This window comes from Akebia trifoliata, chromosome 5, assembly GCF_017979445.1.
Source record: "Akebia trifoliata isolate Shusen 1 chromosome 5, ASM1797944v1, whole genome shotgun sequence".
Taxonomy (NCBI): Eukaryota; Viridiplantae; Streptophyta; class Magnoliopsida; order Ranunculales; family Lardizabalaceae; genus Akebia; species Akebia trifoliata.
Window position 1 is genome coordinate 33451691 of NC_141379.1, and position 15217 is coordinate 33466907.

The 15217-nt window shown below is 35.4% G+C and overlaps 1 protein-coding gene across 1 annotated transcript; it reads right to left on the reverse strand.

Moving 5' to 3' along the window:
* Positions 1 to 1093: 1093 nt before the first annotated feature.
* LOC147402386 (auxin response factor 2B-like) lies at positions 1094 to 7145 on the reverse strand. The gene is made up of 14 exons (XM_086444020.1): positions 6819 to 7145; positions 6000 to 6112; positions 5747 to 5842; positions 5501 to 5557; positions 5250 to 5405; positions 4641 to 4725; positions 4284 to 4374; positions 3542 to 3700; positions 3317 to 3436; positions 3152 to 3227; positions 2567 to 2738; positions 1930 to 2480; positions 1667 to 1857; positions 1094 to 1402 (listed from the first exon to the last, which is right to left on the reverse strand). Exons 1-14 carry the CDS (start codon positions 6880 to 6882, stop codon positions 1315 to 1317), a joined length of 2019 nt encoding a protein of 672 aa, XP_086300146.1. The 5' UTR covers positions 6883 to 7145; the 3' UTR covers positions 1094 to 1314.
* Between the last annotated feature and the right edge of the window lie 8072 nt (positions 7146 to 15217).

Genomic DNA, 15217 nt, shown 5'->3' on the forward strand with positions numbered 1-15217 from the left:
ATGGAAGGTTTTTGTATCTGAAATTGAATTTCTTAAGATTGGGCTCTGGATTTGGGCTTTTTCCAAAAGTAACCTAAAACTAAACCCCGACCCAACCCACTTACACCCATATATTTGGGACGGTAATTTGAATTGGCTAGAACCTATCATTTAATGGGTCCTACCCACAGAGAGATGTTTACTGACATATAATCAAGAGAGCTGCTATTGGCACCCCAACTTTACTTATTACACTTAAATTAAAAATAAAGAAAATAAGTAAAAGTTGGGGGTGCCAATAGAAGCTCTCTCATTATTTTTATTTTTGTTAAATTTCCATTTTTTGGGTTTAGGATTTTATACGAGTCTAATCATAATTGTATACAACTAGTGAAATTATTTGGACGAGTTTTATAATGTTGAGATTATAATTTCAACCAAACCCTTATTAAAGCCATGAGGCTTTGACCTTGTTGGGTTGAAATGGGTCAAGTTGTTTTGACCCAAGAACACGATACTACCTCAACACATCATTTTCTCATATTAAACAGATTTTTAGATCCGTCAACTTGCAACAAAATATTTCTCAGAACGCCACTATTGTTCCTCACAATTTTTTTTATCTTCTATTGGGATTATTACTAGACTTTTTTTAGCATAAATATTTTTTCTTTATCTCTCCAGCCTTACTACTAATTCATCTAAATATCATCATTTCGGCAATGCTAACGTCCAAGACCTCATGAAGACGTTAACATTTTCCAACACTTTTTTTTTCTAATAATATCCTTACTTATTTTGTCTTTTAGTGAAAAAGATAAAAGTATATTAATCTTTTAAATATAATAAATATTTGTTTGCATTAATTGTCAAAATATTTATTGTAAATTAAATATTTAGTTTTAAAGATTAAATGCCCTTAACATTTATTACATGAGAGACAAACATTTATTATGTAAAAAAACTAATATACTCTTATCTTTTTTACTAAAAGACAAAATGAGTAAAAGTATTATTAAGGAAAAAAAGTATTGGAGAATGCTAACGTCCTCATGAGGTCTTGAGCGTTAACATTCCCCATATATATATAACCAACAAACACAATCCCCTTACATGAAAACAAATTGGAAACATATTTTGCATCCACACACTTCATATAATGCACCATATTTACAGAAAGTAACCTTAAAAAGAAAACAACAACAGACACATAATTAGAGTTTATGTTTATTTATCTGTATTATATATTTATAGGTTTCTCAAACACCTTCCCAGAAAATTATGATGAACCATAAACCACAAGTAACCTTCTCAGATAAAGCATTTAAAGCGATATCAGACTCCACAAGGAAGGGGATTCCTCAGCTTACTGATTTCTTCCTTCGGGTAAATGAACATCTTTCTCACTACAGACCGAAATTCCCTGCATTTGAACAAATGTACTTCAGACAGTATTGTTAGATTGAAATCATTAGTGTAAGAGTCGTCCTAGAGTGACTGCATTAGACACTGAGCAGACGTGGAGGTGTCCACAGAACCGATGATGCTTTTCACTCGTATGGCGAGGATAAGCATCTATGGTTCCATGCATACCTTCACATCAGCTCAGTGTCTAACGTAGTGTCCTGCACAGTCACTTTAGTATTTTCCTTAGTTTAAAGCCAGTTGACAGGTTCTGATACTTAACAGCCACGGATAATCACCAATCAGCATTGTGTCTCCTTCATCATCTGTGTATATCACATGCCAGCCGTTGCTTGTGTCCATCAACCCTCCTTCGAAATTGAACATTCGATCAAGCTCGCGTATAAGTTCATCATACCCATCAAATTTCATGAGATCTACTGATCTCCCAAGAGAAGTTCCATACTTATGTACCTGAAACCAAAACAAATTATAAAGCCCATGAAATATCGATAACAAGAATGTAGGAGTTTGATCAGGGACAACCTTGACGCAACTTCTAGTGGTGATGGAACAGTTTTTGCATGGTTTCTCCAAACCAATGTGAGGCCCGAAAGTTGACTCCGAAAGTTGGTCCACGAGAGGGACCGGGCAAGGATGCTGGGGCTCACTTGAAGTCGCAACAAGGGGTGGTGCGGTTTCTTGTTGACTCTTAAGTAAATCAACACCGAAGAGAATACACATGCCACTGCGTTTCGGCTGGGACTCAGGACCCACATTTGGAGTAGAGCGGTTTCCACTAAGTCCAACATCTCCGCCATTCTGATAAGTGGAATGTGGAGGCACCAAGAAGCTACCAAGTCCCAAATTGTCCGGAATTCTACTTGGTATAGGTAATTTGTTGCCACGATACAGAGAAACCCCCGCTTGTGTCTGATCCCAATTCGGGTTCGGTGGAGGAACCCAATGTGCCAATGGTGGAGATTGTGAATTTCTCGACTTTTGAGCACCTATGGCACTGATTTCTTGACCTTGTAAGACCCCTGAGTGTCTCTGAGGTGGTGGTGGTGCAGGCTCGATCAAACCCTGAGATAGGCCTGAGGAGTGAACCAGTCCAAGATCACTCAACATAATAGCATAAACTTCAAAACTATATTCAAGTGCAAAGAAATGAATTTATGACCTTTGTTAACCAACGAAGATGATCCAAGAGATGAATAATTTCGGGACCGGGCCCTCTTTGATCGTGGTTGGAACGAAGGCCACTTTGTTTTGGTGAGTACAAATGGTTCAATCTCCCATGGAGAAATTCTCTCCGGACGCACAAAGTTGGCAGAGGTTTCATCCCATTGAGCCTGCACAGGGAAAAATAAAAATGGGAGACAAAATAATCTTCTTAGAGCAACTCCAATGCACTTGCCATCCCCTCTCAACTGCCGTTTTAGATAGCCAAAGCCAAAATATGTCTCCAACACACTATCCATCCCCACCCCCACCTACTACTTTGGAGAATCATTTTGGATTTTAGGGGTCTCCAATGCACTAGTTATCTCCATCTCAATTAAAAAAATATTAAATTATTTATGGATAGTCATTTGGATAGCACAGTTGGAGTGCATACCTCTTGAATATCCAAAATGACTATCCATAATGGAATGGCTAGACATTATGGCAAGTCATTTTGGATATTCCCCTTGGAGTTGCTCTTAGTAGAGAAAAGGTTGTTAAGCTTCCAATCTCAAATTATGAAAAAGGAAGAGATCCTTACAACAAGAGATTTCCATTTCGAACCAGGCCACCTAACTGCATCAACTTCTCTGATGCCAACTATGGTACCTACAAGGCTGGTTTACCACAAACAAGCATAAGTTTCATCAAGAGAAACCCGAGACCAAAGATGCTTTAAAAAATCACAAAAACTTGGTTCATTAACCTTTTATCTAAAAATTCTTCACTCTCAAACTTCATCCTGAACTTCATTCCAACTGAAAAGTTGTTTCTCGCAGAATTCATGTATTGATCATATGGAATTATGAACTCAGAGGGACTGGTCCTGTAGAAGATACAAAATAAAATGTTTAGTAGAAGTAAACATCTTTGTGTCAACTAAACCATTAAAAGTTACGCCTCGTAACATCGTAACATCGTAAATGTTTACCTAGGCCTGTAATACACAGTGAACATAGTCCCAGTAGAAATAGCATGAGAAGCGGTTGCGAGTATGCCAAGTTGCATGCCATGACTGGAAATGACAGATATCGAAGTGTTCTGTGTGATAGCACGGCGGACCCCAACACGAAGTTCTCCATTTTCTCCTCTGTAAATCAACCATATCCTTAAATCTAAAAAATGGAGTAACAATTTATACAAAGAACTGAACATTGGGAAATATTACAGGTATGTAATCCATCCTCTCCTTACTTGAATTATTTAGTTTGTGAAAAAATGAAATTATATATACATATATATGGGTCAGGATCGGGGAAAAGTTTTTTGCTACAATGCTCTTACAACCCCGCTTGGATTTCATCCGTTTTTCAATTTTTTTACAACACCGTTGGATGTTGTTGGATATTGCAAAATGGGCAGCATCCGAGTGTTGTATCAAATAGTTGTCCCCCGATCCTGACCCCATATATATAGAGTCAGGATCAAGAGCCAACTAAATGGCCAATGTGTTTCATCCTATATGGATTAGAGATTTCGGAATGGGTTGATTTTTTGTGAGGATGATCTCTATGGTGAGGAGATCATCCTCACAAAAAATCAGGCCATTATAAAACTTCTAACCCCATCAAAAGGTTCACGATTCTTCAACTTGTAAACTGGGGTAAGTGGTTCTAGAATGGGCTGATTTTTTTACTTCTAATTTTTTTTAGAGAGAGAGAGATGAAGGTGACCTGAGAAAAATAAAAGCATCCCCAGTAACAAGTTTTTTTGAGCTCACAAATGTACTCCAACCACTGGTAAGCAAGTGCCTCTTAGGCTGACCTACAATTAAGAAGGGAAGCATATATTTAGAAAACTAAGAAGGGAAACAAATAGGAAATCAACGACCAAAAAAATGGGGAAAAAAAAAAGGGAACACTTAACTCTAGTAATTAATAATCCATCCATGAAAACAATGAGAAATGAGGTATCAAGCAAATTCAGTCTGCTATGATGTCACAAATTACTAATTTTATCACTGAAATATACTCTTAGGACTAGTTGACCAATGGGTACAAGAGATTTGAAAAAGATTAGGCGATACTTACCACGATAAATATGGCGGAAGCGCCACTCTACTCCATGCAAGTCTTTTGCCACCAATTCCTGTGCTGGGGGTTTCAGCATCATGTCCTGCAACAAAAGAACTATAAGTTGCCCCATCCTTATAAATGTCCAATTAGTATTGAGTGTGAAATACTTTTAAATTATAGAAGAATTTCTACTGTTGGGTAAGAGCACGGCGTGCCTAGATTCACACAACTCTACTTATACAAAGGAAAAAAAAAATTCTAGCTGAGTGGAAGTTGCAATCTTCTTCAATCCAAGACCCAGAGAAGCGTCACGTATTTTCTTGCATGTGCATAGCCACATAGCTTGCATGTCACATGGAGTTTGAACCTCTTGCATGTGTGCCATATGTACTCACGGCCACATTAGAAGACGACCCTTGTGCCCAATTTTTTTTTTTTTTACTTTTTTGATAAACTCATAAGACAAGGAAAATATAGTAGAGGAGAACTACCTAAATATAGATAAAACAAGGATAACAAAAACGAACAAACAGAAGGAAACCAAAATTAAACATACTTCCCAATTACAAGATCCCGTCAATATTGAATAGGTTATAGAAGCCAAAATCATATAAAGACACAAACCAGAGGTGGGAGACACTCGTCAGCGTGTCGCTTAAGAACAGAGAATCCACCATGAGTGCTTGTATCAGATGCGGTGAGTGTCTTGCAAAAAAAGTATACACGAGTCTTTTGAGGCAGAGCTTGAACTGTTCCCTTATCCAAACCAAACTCCTCTTGCTGCAATGATCAAAATAATTAGTCACACAATTAATAAACCGAATCAAATATTCAAAATTAAATGTAACACCGATTTCAACAAATTAGTAGTAAACCTTTGTCTCTGGAAGCAATGTCACTTGTGCAAACACCTCATCTGTGTCCAATTCAGCCTGCAAATTAAACCACAGTAGAGGACAGAAACCATCCTAATTCAAATATTTACAAAATTTAAATCTTTCTCCCACCCAAGATCTCACTAAGCCCGACATATTCATAAAACTAAAACTACATTTCGAAAACAAGACCCGTCCTCATTCAATTTTTTTTATAAATAAATTCAAATCTAAACCCGAATATACCTTAAGCTGAACATGAACAACCCTGCAGAGGATTTTAGAAGGTAAATCATAGGCAGGCAATTGTGAACTGGATTCTTGATTTGTGTACGCCTCGACCTCCACCGAACCAAATTCAGATAACCAAATCAGTAAGAATTTTATGCAAAATAAAGTATGTAATTGCATTGTGATGCTTATAAATTGTACACTATTTTCTGAAAAATAAGATCTGACATGAATGCAACAATAAAAGAGTTACATAGAAGAACAGAACCTGTTCCAAGTGACCTTGAGGGAAGTAGAAGACTTTCTCCCCGACACGAGGCAGCCTAACCAAGGGACCCGCGCATGCATGCCAGAGTTCACCATAGATTCCATCTTTCTCATCTGAGATCAGAATTTCAGATCAAAGATGAGGGTGGAAACAAAAAATGTATAAAAGAAGAGCAATTCTTTGCAATGGGTAGAATTAAATCAGAATGGAATTGAGTTAAAGAAAATCAGGAACAAAAATAAACCCAGATATGTAATTCAAGTGGGAATCCAAGATTCAAATTTCAAGAACAGAACTAAGAAACACACTTAAAATACAAACAGAAACTTGGGTTGATAACATACTCAAAAAAGTACCCCAAAATGACTAAGAACCAAGAGCCTATTCTTAATGGCTTAACCTTCTCCACCTAAGAAATGAAGTTTATAAAAATAAAAAATAAAAATATTGATCATTTTAGGCTACCAGCCTACCACCTTAACTAGGGAAAAAAAAAATGTCATTCAAGAGGGAATGTTTTAGATTCAAATTTCAAGATCAGAAAACTCACTCACAAAAGCAAACAGGAACTTGGGTTAATGCTGGACTCAACAAATACCCCCCAAATGGACACGTAGGCAAGTACCCATTCTTAAATTAATGGCTTAACTTTCTTCATCCATGAAATACTAATAAAAATGACCCTTTTAACCCTCTAGCAAACTAGTAGCCCCCACCACCTTCAAACCATAAATAAAATTGAGAGATAGAACTTCAAACTCCATCAAAAAATAACAGAAAAAAATAAACAAACAAACACAGAGAGAGAGAGAGAGAGACCTTGGGATTTAGAAGGGCAGATACCCTCTACGTTCAACCCCTCAGTAGACCCAACAGAAGCCATATATCTCTCTCTTTCTCAGTTACCAAAACACAGAACTTGAAGAAAAACAAGTTAAGTAAACAATGCAGCAAAACTAAAACAACACCCACTTTACAACTCCAACAACAACACCAACAGAGACCTTCCTACACATCAAGGGACCCTACAAAATGCTCAAAGTAGGAATCCTCCTCCCATCTCCTCTACCCTTCATAATTCAAAACCTCTGTGTGTGTGTGTGTGTGTGTGTGTGTGTGTGTGTGTGTGTGTATGTGTGTGTGTGTGTGTTTGTGTGAGTCTCTCTGTCTCTTATAGCTCTTATCGTAACGCCTTTGTCTTACACTTGCTCTCATTCTTCGACACCGTCACACCTCACTCTCAAACACGAGTCCTTTTTTTGAGCTCTCTCTCCCTCCTTTAATTTCAACCATAACGTTCTCTCTTCTTCAGGCGATTTTTCTTAAAGTGTTAAACCCACCACGCCGATTTTGTTTATGGTACTTGATTACTTTTTATCTTTTTATGCCACGTGGATTTAAAACTCTGACCCCACTAAATATTCGTTTTACGTTTTAATGGAACCTTCAACTAGTATAATTTCTAACCGTTGGATTCGAACTACCATGAAAAACGCATGTATTGGATTGTTATAAATCACCAATCAGACTGAATTTTGGTGTGAAATTTTGCCAAATGGATCAGTTATGTGAAGTGGTAGCTAACCATTCCACCACTCCCACCAGTACACGATCTGCACTCACCTTACATCATCCAATGATTATGATTTTGTGTATATTAAAAATACATATCCCAATTATACTTATCTCGAGGATAAATTTCAGCCATTGGATATCAAGTTTACATGATCAAGATATTGTGTTATTTTTATCTCTAAAAAATAGAAGTGTGTCCCTATTGATGCAAGAAAAATGACTGAACATAAACATGTTCTCGACTATGTTAAGTGTGAAATCCAACAAATGAGATTTATACATTTTTCGATGGTACTTATCTCATTTGTTTTATTTGAAGGATATATTTTGTTTCGTTGAATTTCGAGTTTATACGATCAAGGTCATGTTTTTTCTTGAGCCATTTTCCATGAATCAACAAAACTTGAGCATCATTGTTGTGGAACCGTGATTTGAATGTTGAACTTCAATATTGTTTACAGATGTGATTACATTGTATCAGTTTCTTGTGATTAAAGTGTGTTTGAATGTAAAGTTGAAATCAAATATGGAATTCTCAATGTGGTGGTGAAACTTATAAGATGATATTAAGTTGAGTTGTGCTAATCGGACTCCCCCACATGGCATGCTCAAAATACTCTCCTGATGTGGCATGTGCTAGAACCATAGATTCTATGTCTTGGGATACACATGCACATCCCCATAAATATGTGCAATTGTGTATCCCAAGGAAAAAAAGATCTATGGTTCTAGCACGTGCCATATCAAAAGAGTATTTTGAGTATGCCAGGTGGGTTGCGATAAACTGACTTGAAATTCACTTGCTGACATGGCACATGCTAAGAACCATAGATCTTTTTCTTCAGGATACACAAATATAAAGATCTATGGTTCCATAGTGAATTTATCAATAGTCTAAGTTAATTGAAAGGTTAATATATATGATTTTGTGATGTGAGAAGATCATATATGAGTATAGGTAGTGTTACATTTTATCGTATTAAGCGCCACTTATTATGGGCCTATTTGTAGTGTTATCTACTTTTGTGATTAAGAATCTATTGTTTGCGGAAACTGGAATCTTTGTTTGTTAAAAGTATATTCTGGTTGTTGAATTCTATCAAAGTGATCAGAATGCCCTTATATATAAAATGAAACACCATTGTAATGTTTTTTAGATGAATAATGATTTTTTGACGCCCCATCACATTTTAATGTTACTTCAGCATTATCCATAATTTGTTTTCCCTCAAACATTATAGAGTAGGGGACACTCTGATAATAATGGATAAAACATTAATTAATGGAAGGATAAGCTTAGTTAGAGAGCTTAATAAGAAGACTCAAGCTAACCTTACTAACTTAGTAAGAATTCAATTCTTACTAAGGGTCGTTGAGCCCATGTGGATTACCACATTGGCAATCCAATATGACAACCACCTAGATTTATGGAAAAACTTTTATTCATATATATATAGGCAAGCATTCGGAGGCCCTAAAGAGAGCCAAACATTTTTCAAAATAGGGAATGAACTGATTTTTTGTGAGGATGATCTCTATGATGAAGAGATCATCCTGAGAAAAAATCAACTCTCTTTTGATGGGGTTAATACTTTCAAAATAGGCTAATTTTTTGTGAGGATGATCTTCTCATCATAGAGATCATCCTCACAAAAAATCATCTCATTCTGAAACTTATAACCCATACATTGAAAAAATGTTTGGCACAATGTTCGACCTTTTTAAGGCACAAAAAATCAACAAATTCTGAAATTTTTAACCCCAGTTTACAATTTGAAGAATCGTGGATTGTCAATTATTTGTAAATCACTTCTGATGGGGTTAGAAGTTTCATAATGGGATGATCTTTTGTGAGGATGATCTCCTCATCATAGATATCGTCCTCACAAAAATCAGTCCATTTCGAAATTTCTTGCTCATATATTGAAAAATATTTGGCTCTCTTTAGGGCCTCCAACACTTCCTTATATATAAATTGTTTAAGTCTCTATATGCCCCTCCACATAAAGTGGCTACTTACTTGTTATAATACATGACAGGGTGGGATGGTGCTTGCGGGGCACAAAACAAAAATAATAATAATATATATATTGGGTGAGGAAACTTGATCCAAGTTTTTGAAAATGGATAGCTACCAAACTCGAAACTTCAAATTAAAATTCAATGGTGAGAGAAAAAAATTCATTTTTTTTAAGTTCTTAGAATTTTGTCCTCTATAATATTGTGACATCGGATCATGAGAAATTATTATTATTTCATCTTTTTAAGTTCTTGGAATTTTGTCCTTTGTAATCTTGTGGCATCGGATCATGTTTTTTAATGCCACAAGGTGATCAGTCAAGAAACTTAACTTACTAAGTTAGTAAGTGTTTTTCTAATTAGAACAATAAGTAACTTATAATTATTCAATCAAGTTGATCATTAACTTTATAAGATAAAATACCATTTGTGGGAAAATAAATGGTCATGATGAGTTTTTGTACATTTGCTAACTTTCATGCAACTTATCTAATATTCTTAATTTGGGCGAGTTAATGCAACGGCGATCGAACAAGCCGAGGAAGTAAAATGATTAAAAGTCAAAGGTGACAAAAGTAAGCGAGAAAATGGTGAAAAGTCCACCGTCGTAGGGACGTGTCTCAGACATGGTGAAAAAGCAAATCCTCTATTACCGTTGAAATCCGAAGACTAAGGACTGTCAAATATAACACCGTTACTTCTCAATTGTCTCCCGTTAACTATTAGGTCAACTAAAAAATATTAGTTATATTATCTCCACATGTGCAAAACTTGTAACACGCGTCATTGAATTATGTTAAAGTAGTTAATAAATATAGACGTTATGATTCTCACTTAATCATGTGATACCTATGTTACTGGGTTCATTGCTAGATCTATGAACCACAATTTAGTACGAACGGAACCGTATGTGGTTCAGTTCGCACTGTATTGTAAAATAGAACAAACCTAGATAAATGAGGTTAATTATTATTTTCAAAGCCCTATGTATTAGATAAAGTCATCTTGTGTAGTAGTGTAGGAGCTTCCAAAGCAATGGTTGTGGGTTCAACTTTTTATAACCTTGTGAAATTTTAGTTTTTATTTTATAAAAATTTACCTAATTTGCAAAAAATATTATAATACATATAATTTTTTTTTCAAGTCGTTCTACTGGCGCCCACTATCTCTTAGCATCCACTTAAGTGATTTTTTTTTTAATTAATGCTAGAGTGACCTCAATGGCGTGGGGACATCTTGACATAGTGGCATGGGCATGCCTGTAGATGTGTTTTCTCTAAGATACGAGTAAAACGCATCTATGGACATGTGTGTGCCACCCCATCAAGGTGTCCCCCATTGAGGTCACTTCGGCACGACTCTTTTCTTAAAGTAAATGATAGAAATGTCATTTCGCATTACTGTATACACTCACCATCTTCACTATCTATTCTCAATGAATGGAAAGGCCTAACCATCTCATTGTCTTCATTATCTAGTATCTCCACCATCTCTCTCTCTCTCTCTCTCTCTCTCTCTCTCTTTCTCTCAATCTCTCTTTATATATATATATATATTGAATGCCTTCACGTACATGGAAAGGGAGAAAGAGGATGTCTGAGAAGACATATATATATATATTGAGAGAGAGAGAGAGAGAGAAAGAGAGAGAGATATCTTTGAGCTCTTGCCATCAACAATTTTTGCCTATGTTGTCGTGGTGTCGAGGGTTTCGTGTGGAGTCACATTAGGAACGTGAAGGTTTGGGGAAGACAAACAAAAGAGAAATGAATGGATGTTTAGGGTTAGTTACTACCAAAATTTTTGTATTGCGATTTTTGTAATTTTGAAAAAATTAAAGTGTTAGACTTGGATAGTTTTCTAACACAATCTTAACTGTCAAATTGCTTCATATCTAATGACTGGAAATGGTTGGTGTGATCGTTGGATAAGTTGCTAGCCCTCAAAAGATAACATCCAACATTTGGCAAATACAAAATCTAAAAGTGTTGTAAGAATCCTTGGAAAATTGGACAATATATAGGTAACGTTGTAAAAAACATCCCCCCCCCCCTGCCGGTTCAAAAGAACAAACATTGTAAAAACGATTGTGACACTGATTTTGTCCTATATGGGGTTTGAAACTTCGGAATGGGTTGGTTTTCTTTTGTGAGGATGATTTCTATAGTGAGAAGATCATCCTAACAAACAAAAAAAACCAATTCCAAAACTTCTAATCCCATCAAAAGTGGTTTATAGATAATTGATGGTCCACAATTCTTGAACATTGTAAAGTGGGGTTAGAAGTTTCAACATAGGTTGATTTTTTGTGAGGATGATCTCCTCAATTCAAAAATTTCTAGCCTATATATTGAAAATGTTTGAAAGCGTTCGGAGTCCTTAAAAAGAGCCAAACATTTTTTTTTCAATGTATGGGTTAGAAGTTTTGGAATGAGCTATTTTTGTGTGTGTGGATGATCTCTATATTGAGGAGATCATTCTCATTAAAAATTAGCCCATTTCGATACTTTTAACCCCATCAAAAGTCGTTTACAAAAATTGGAAGGTCAACGATTCTTCAACTTGTAAACTAGGGTTAGAAATTTTAGAATGAACTGTTTTTTGATGATGATGGTCTCTTCACCATAGAGATCATCCTCGCCAAAAATCAACTATAACACACACACACACCACACACACACACACACACACACACACATATATATATATATATGGGAAATGTTCAGCACCCTAAGTTTTACCACACACTTTAACAAACGTTTTTTGTCCTACATGGGTTAGAAGTTTTGGAATGAGCTGATTTTTGGTGAGGATGATCTCTATGATTAGAAGATCATCCTCCCCAAAAATCAGCCCATTCCGAAATGTTTAGCCCCCTGTTTACACGTTGAAAAATCGTGGACCGTCCATTTTTTGTAAATCAATTTTGATGGGGTTAGAAGTTTTGGAATGAGCTGATTTTTGGTGAGGATGATCTCCTCACCATAGAGATCATCCTCACCAAAAATCAGCTCATTCCGAAACTTCTAACCCATGTAAGACAAAACGCGTTTGTTAAAGTGTATGGTAAAACTAAGGGTGGCGAACGGGACCCTCTATATATATATATATATATATATATATGGGAAATGTTCAGCACCCTAAGGTTTACCACACACTTTAACAAACGTTTTTTGTCCTACATGGGTTAGAAGTTTTGGAATGAGCTGATTTTTGGTGAGGATGATCTCTATGATTAGAAGATCATCCTCCCCAAAAATCAGTCCATTCCGAAATGTTTAGCCCCATGTTTACACGTTGAAAAATCGTGGACCGTTCATTTTTTGTAAATCAATTTTGATGGGGTTAGAAGTTTTGGAATGAGCTGATTTTTGGTGAGGATGATCTCCTCACCATAGAGATCATCCTCACCAAAAATCAGCTCATTCCGAAACTTCTAACCCATGTAAGACAAAACGCATTTGTTAAAGTGTGTGGTAAAACTTAGGGTGCCGAACGGGACCCTATATATATATATATATATATATATATATATATAGAGGGTCCCGTTCAATAGCTAACTTTTTGGCAAAACATTATTCAAAACATGAGTTAGAAGTTTTAGAATGGGCTGATTTTTTGTGAGGATGATCTCTACAGTGAGGAGATCATCATCACCAAAAATCAGCCCATTCCAAAACTTCTAACTCATGTTTTGAAAAATGTTTTGCCAAAAAGTTAGTTATTGAACACTACCCATATATATATATATATATGGGGGGCGGTTCAAGGGCCATATGAGAAAACATATGAAAAAACTTTCGTTTTTCAAAATAAGAGTTAGAGGTTTTGGATTGAGCTGATTTTTTGCAAGGATGGTCACTATGATGAAAAGATCATCCTCACAAAAAATCAGCTCAATCATAAACTTCTAAATCCATCAAAAGTGATTTACAATTAGTGATAAAAATTGGTAAAAAATCGACGGTCCACATTCTAAATCACTTTTATGGGGTTAGAAGTTTCAGATTGGGTTGATTTTTTTTTTTTTTTTGATGATCTTCCCATCATAGAGATCATCCTCACAAAAAATCAGTTCAATCCAAAATTTCTAACCCATATTTTAAAATTTTATTAAAAACGAAAGTTTTTACATATGTTTTCTCATATGGCCTTTGAACCTGACCCATATATATATATATATGGGAAATGTTCAACACCCTAAGCTTTACCATACACTTTAACAAATGTGTTTTGTCCTACATGGGTTAGAAGTTTTGGAATGGGCTGATTTTTGGTGAGGATGATCTCTATAATTACAAGATCATCCTCACCAAAAATCAGCCCATTACGAACATGTTTACAAGTTGAAAAATCGTGAACTGTCCATTTTTTGTAAACCATTTTTTATGGGGTTAGAAGTTTTGGAATGAGCTGGTTTTTTTGTGAGGATGATCTCCTCACCATAGAGATCATCATCACCAAAATTCAGCCTATTCCAAAACTTTTAACCCATGTAGGACAAAACACGTTTGTTAAAGTGTAGGGTAAAGCTTAGGGTGGGGAACGGGATCCTATATATATATATATTATATATATATATATATATATATATATATTATATATATATATATGGGTCAGGTTCAAACGACAACCATTTCAACACACATATAGACAACGTGTTTTGTCTTATATGGGCAAAAATGTTTGGAATGGGCTGATTTTTTGTGAGGATGATCTCTGTGGTGAGGAGATCATCTTTGCCAAAAATCAGCTCATTATGAAACTTCTAGACCGTCCAATTTTTGTTGAAAAATGATAGACCGTCCAATTTTTGTAAATCAATTTTGATAGGGTTACAAGTTTTGGAATGGGATGATTTTTTGTCAGGATGATCCCCTCATCACAGAGATCATCCTCACAAAAAATCAGCCCATTCCAAACATTTTTACCCATATAAGACAAACACGTTGTCTATATGTGTGTTGCAGGAACCCGACCCTATATCTATATATATATATATACAAAGAGAGAGAGAGAGAGATTAGGTTCAACAACCACTGAAAAGAACCAACATTTGTCATATATGAGTAATAAATTTCAAAAATGGGTTGATTTTTTATGAGTCCTCCTAAAAACTCATCCCATTTCAAAACCTATAACCCCATCAAAAATTGTTTAGAAATTAATGATCCACGATTCTTCAACTTGAAAATTACTTTTGATGGGGTTAGAAGTTTCAAAATGGGTTGATTTTTGTGAGTATGGTCTTTATGATGAAAAGACCATCCTCTCAAAAGAATCATCTTATTCTAAAACTTTTAACTCATATAGGAAAAAATGTTGGCTACCAACATTGATTTTTTTTGTTGGTTGTTGAATATATATATATATATATATATACATGGGGAATGATAACATCAAAGGCCTCATGGGATATTAGCATTGTCCAACACGTATTTTTTTCGACAATACCCCTCATTATTTTATCTTTTAGTGAAAAAACAAGGGCATGCTAGTCTTCTACACAATAAATACATTATTATGTCATTAATAAATGTATTTATTATGTTGGCATTGATTGTCAAAACATTTACTAAAAAAAAAATTTAATTCAAAATATTTGAATGTTCATAATATTTATT

Excerpts from the sequence above, each read along its gene's own strand:
- LOC147402386 (XM_086444020.1), bottom strand. The coding sequence starts at position 6,882 with ATGGCTTCTGTTGGGTCTACTGAGGGGTTGAACGTAGAGGGTATCTGC. Across the intron at positions 6,113-6,818 it reads CTGCCCTTCTAAATCCCAAG|ATGAGAAAGATGGAATCTAT; the intron begins GTCTCTCTCTCT and ends TTCTGATCTCAG. Across the intron at positions 3,701-4,283 it reads GATGCTTTTATTTTTCTCAG|AGGAGAAAATGGAGAACTTC; the intron begins GTCACCTTCATC and ends GTTGATTTACAG.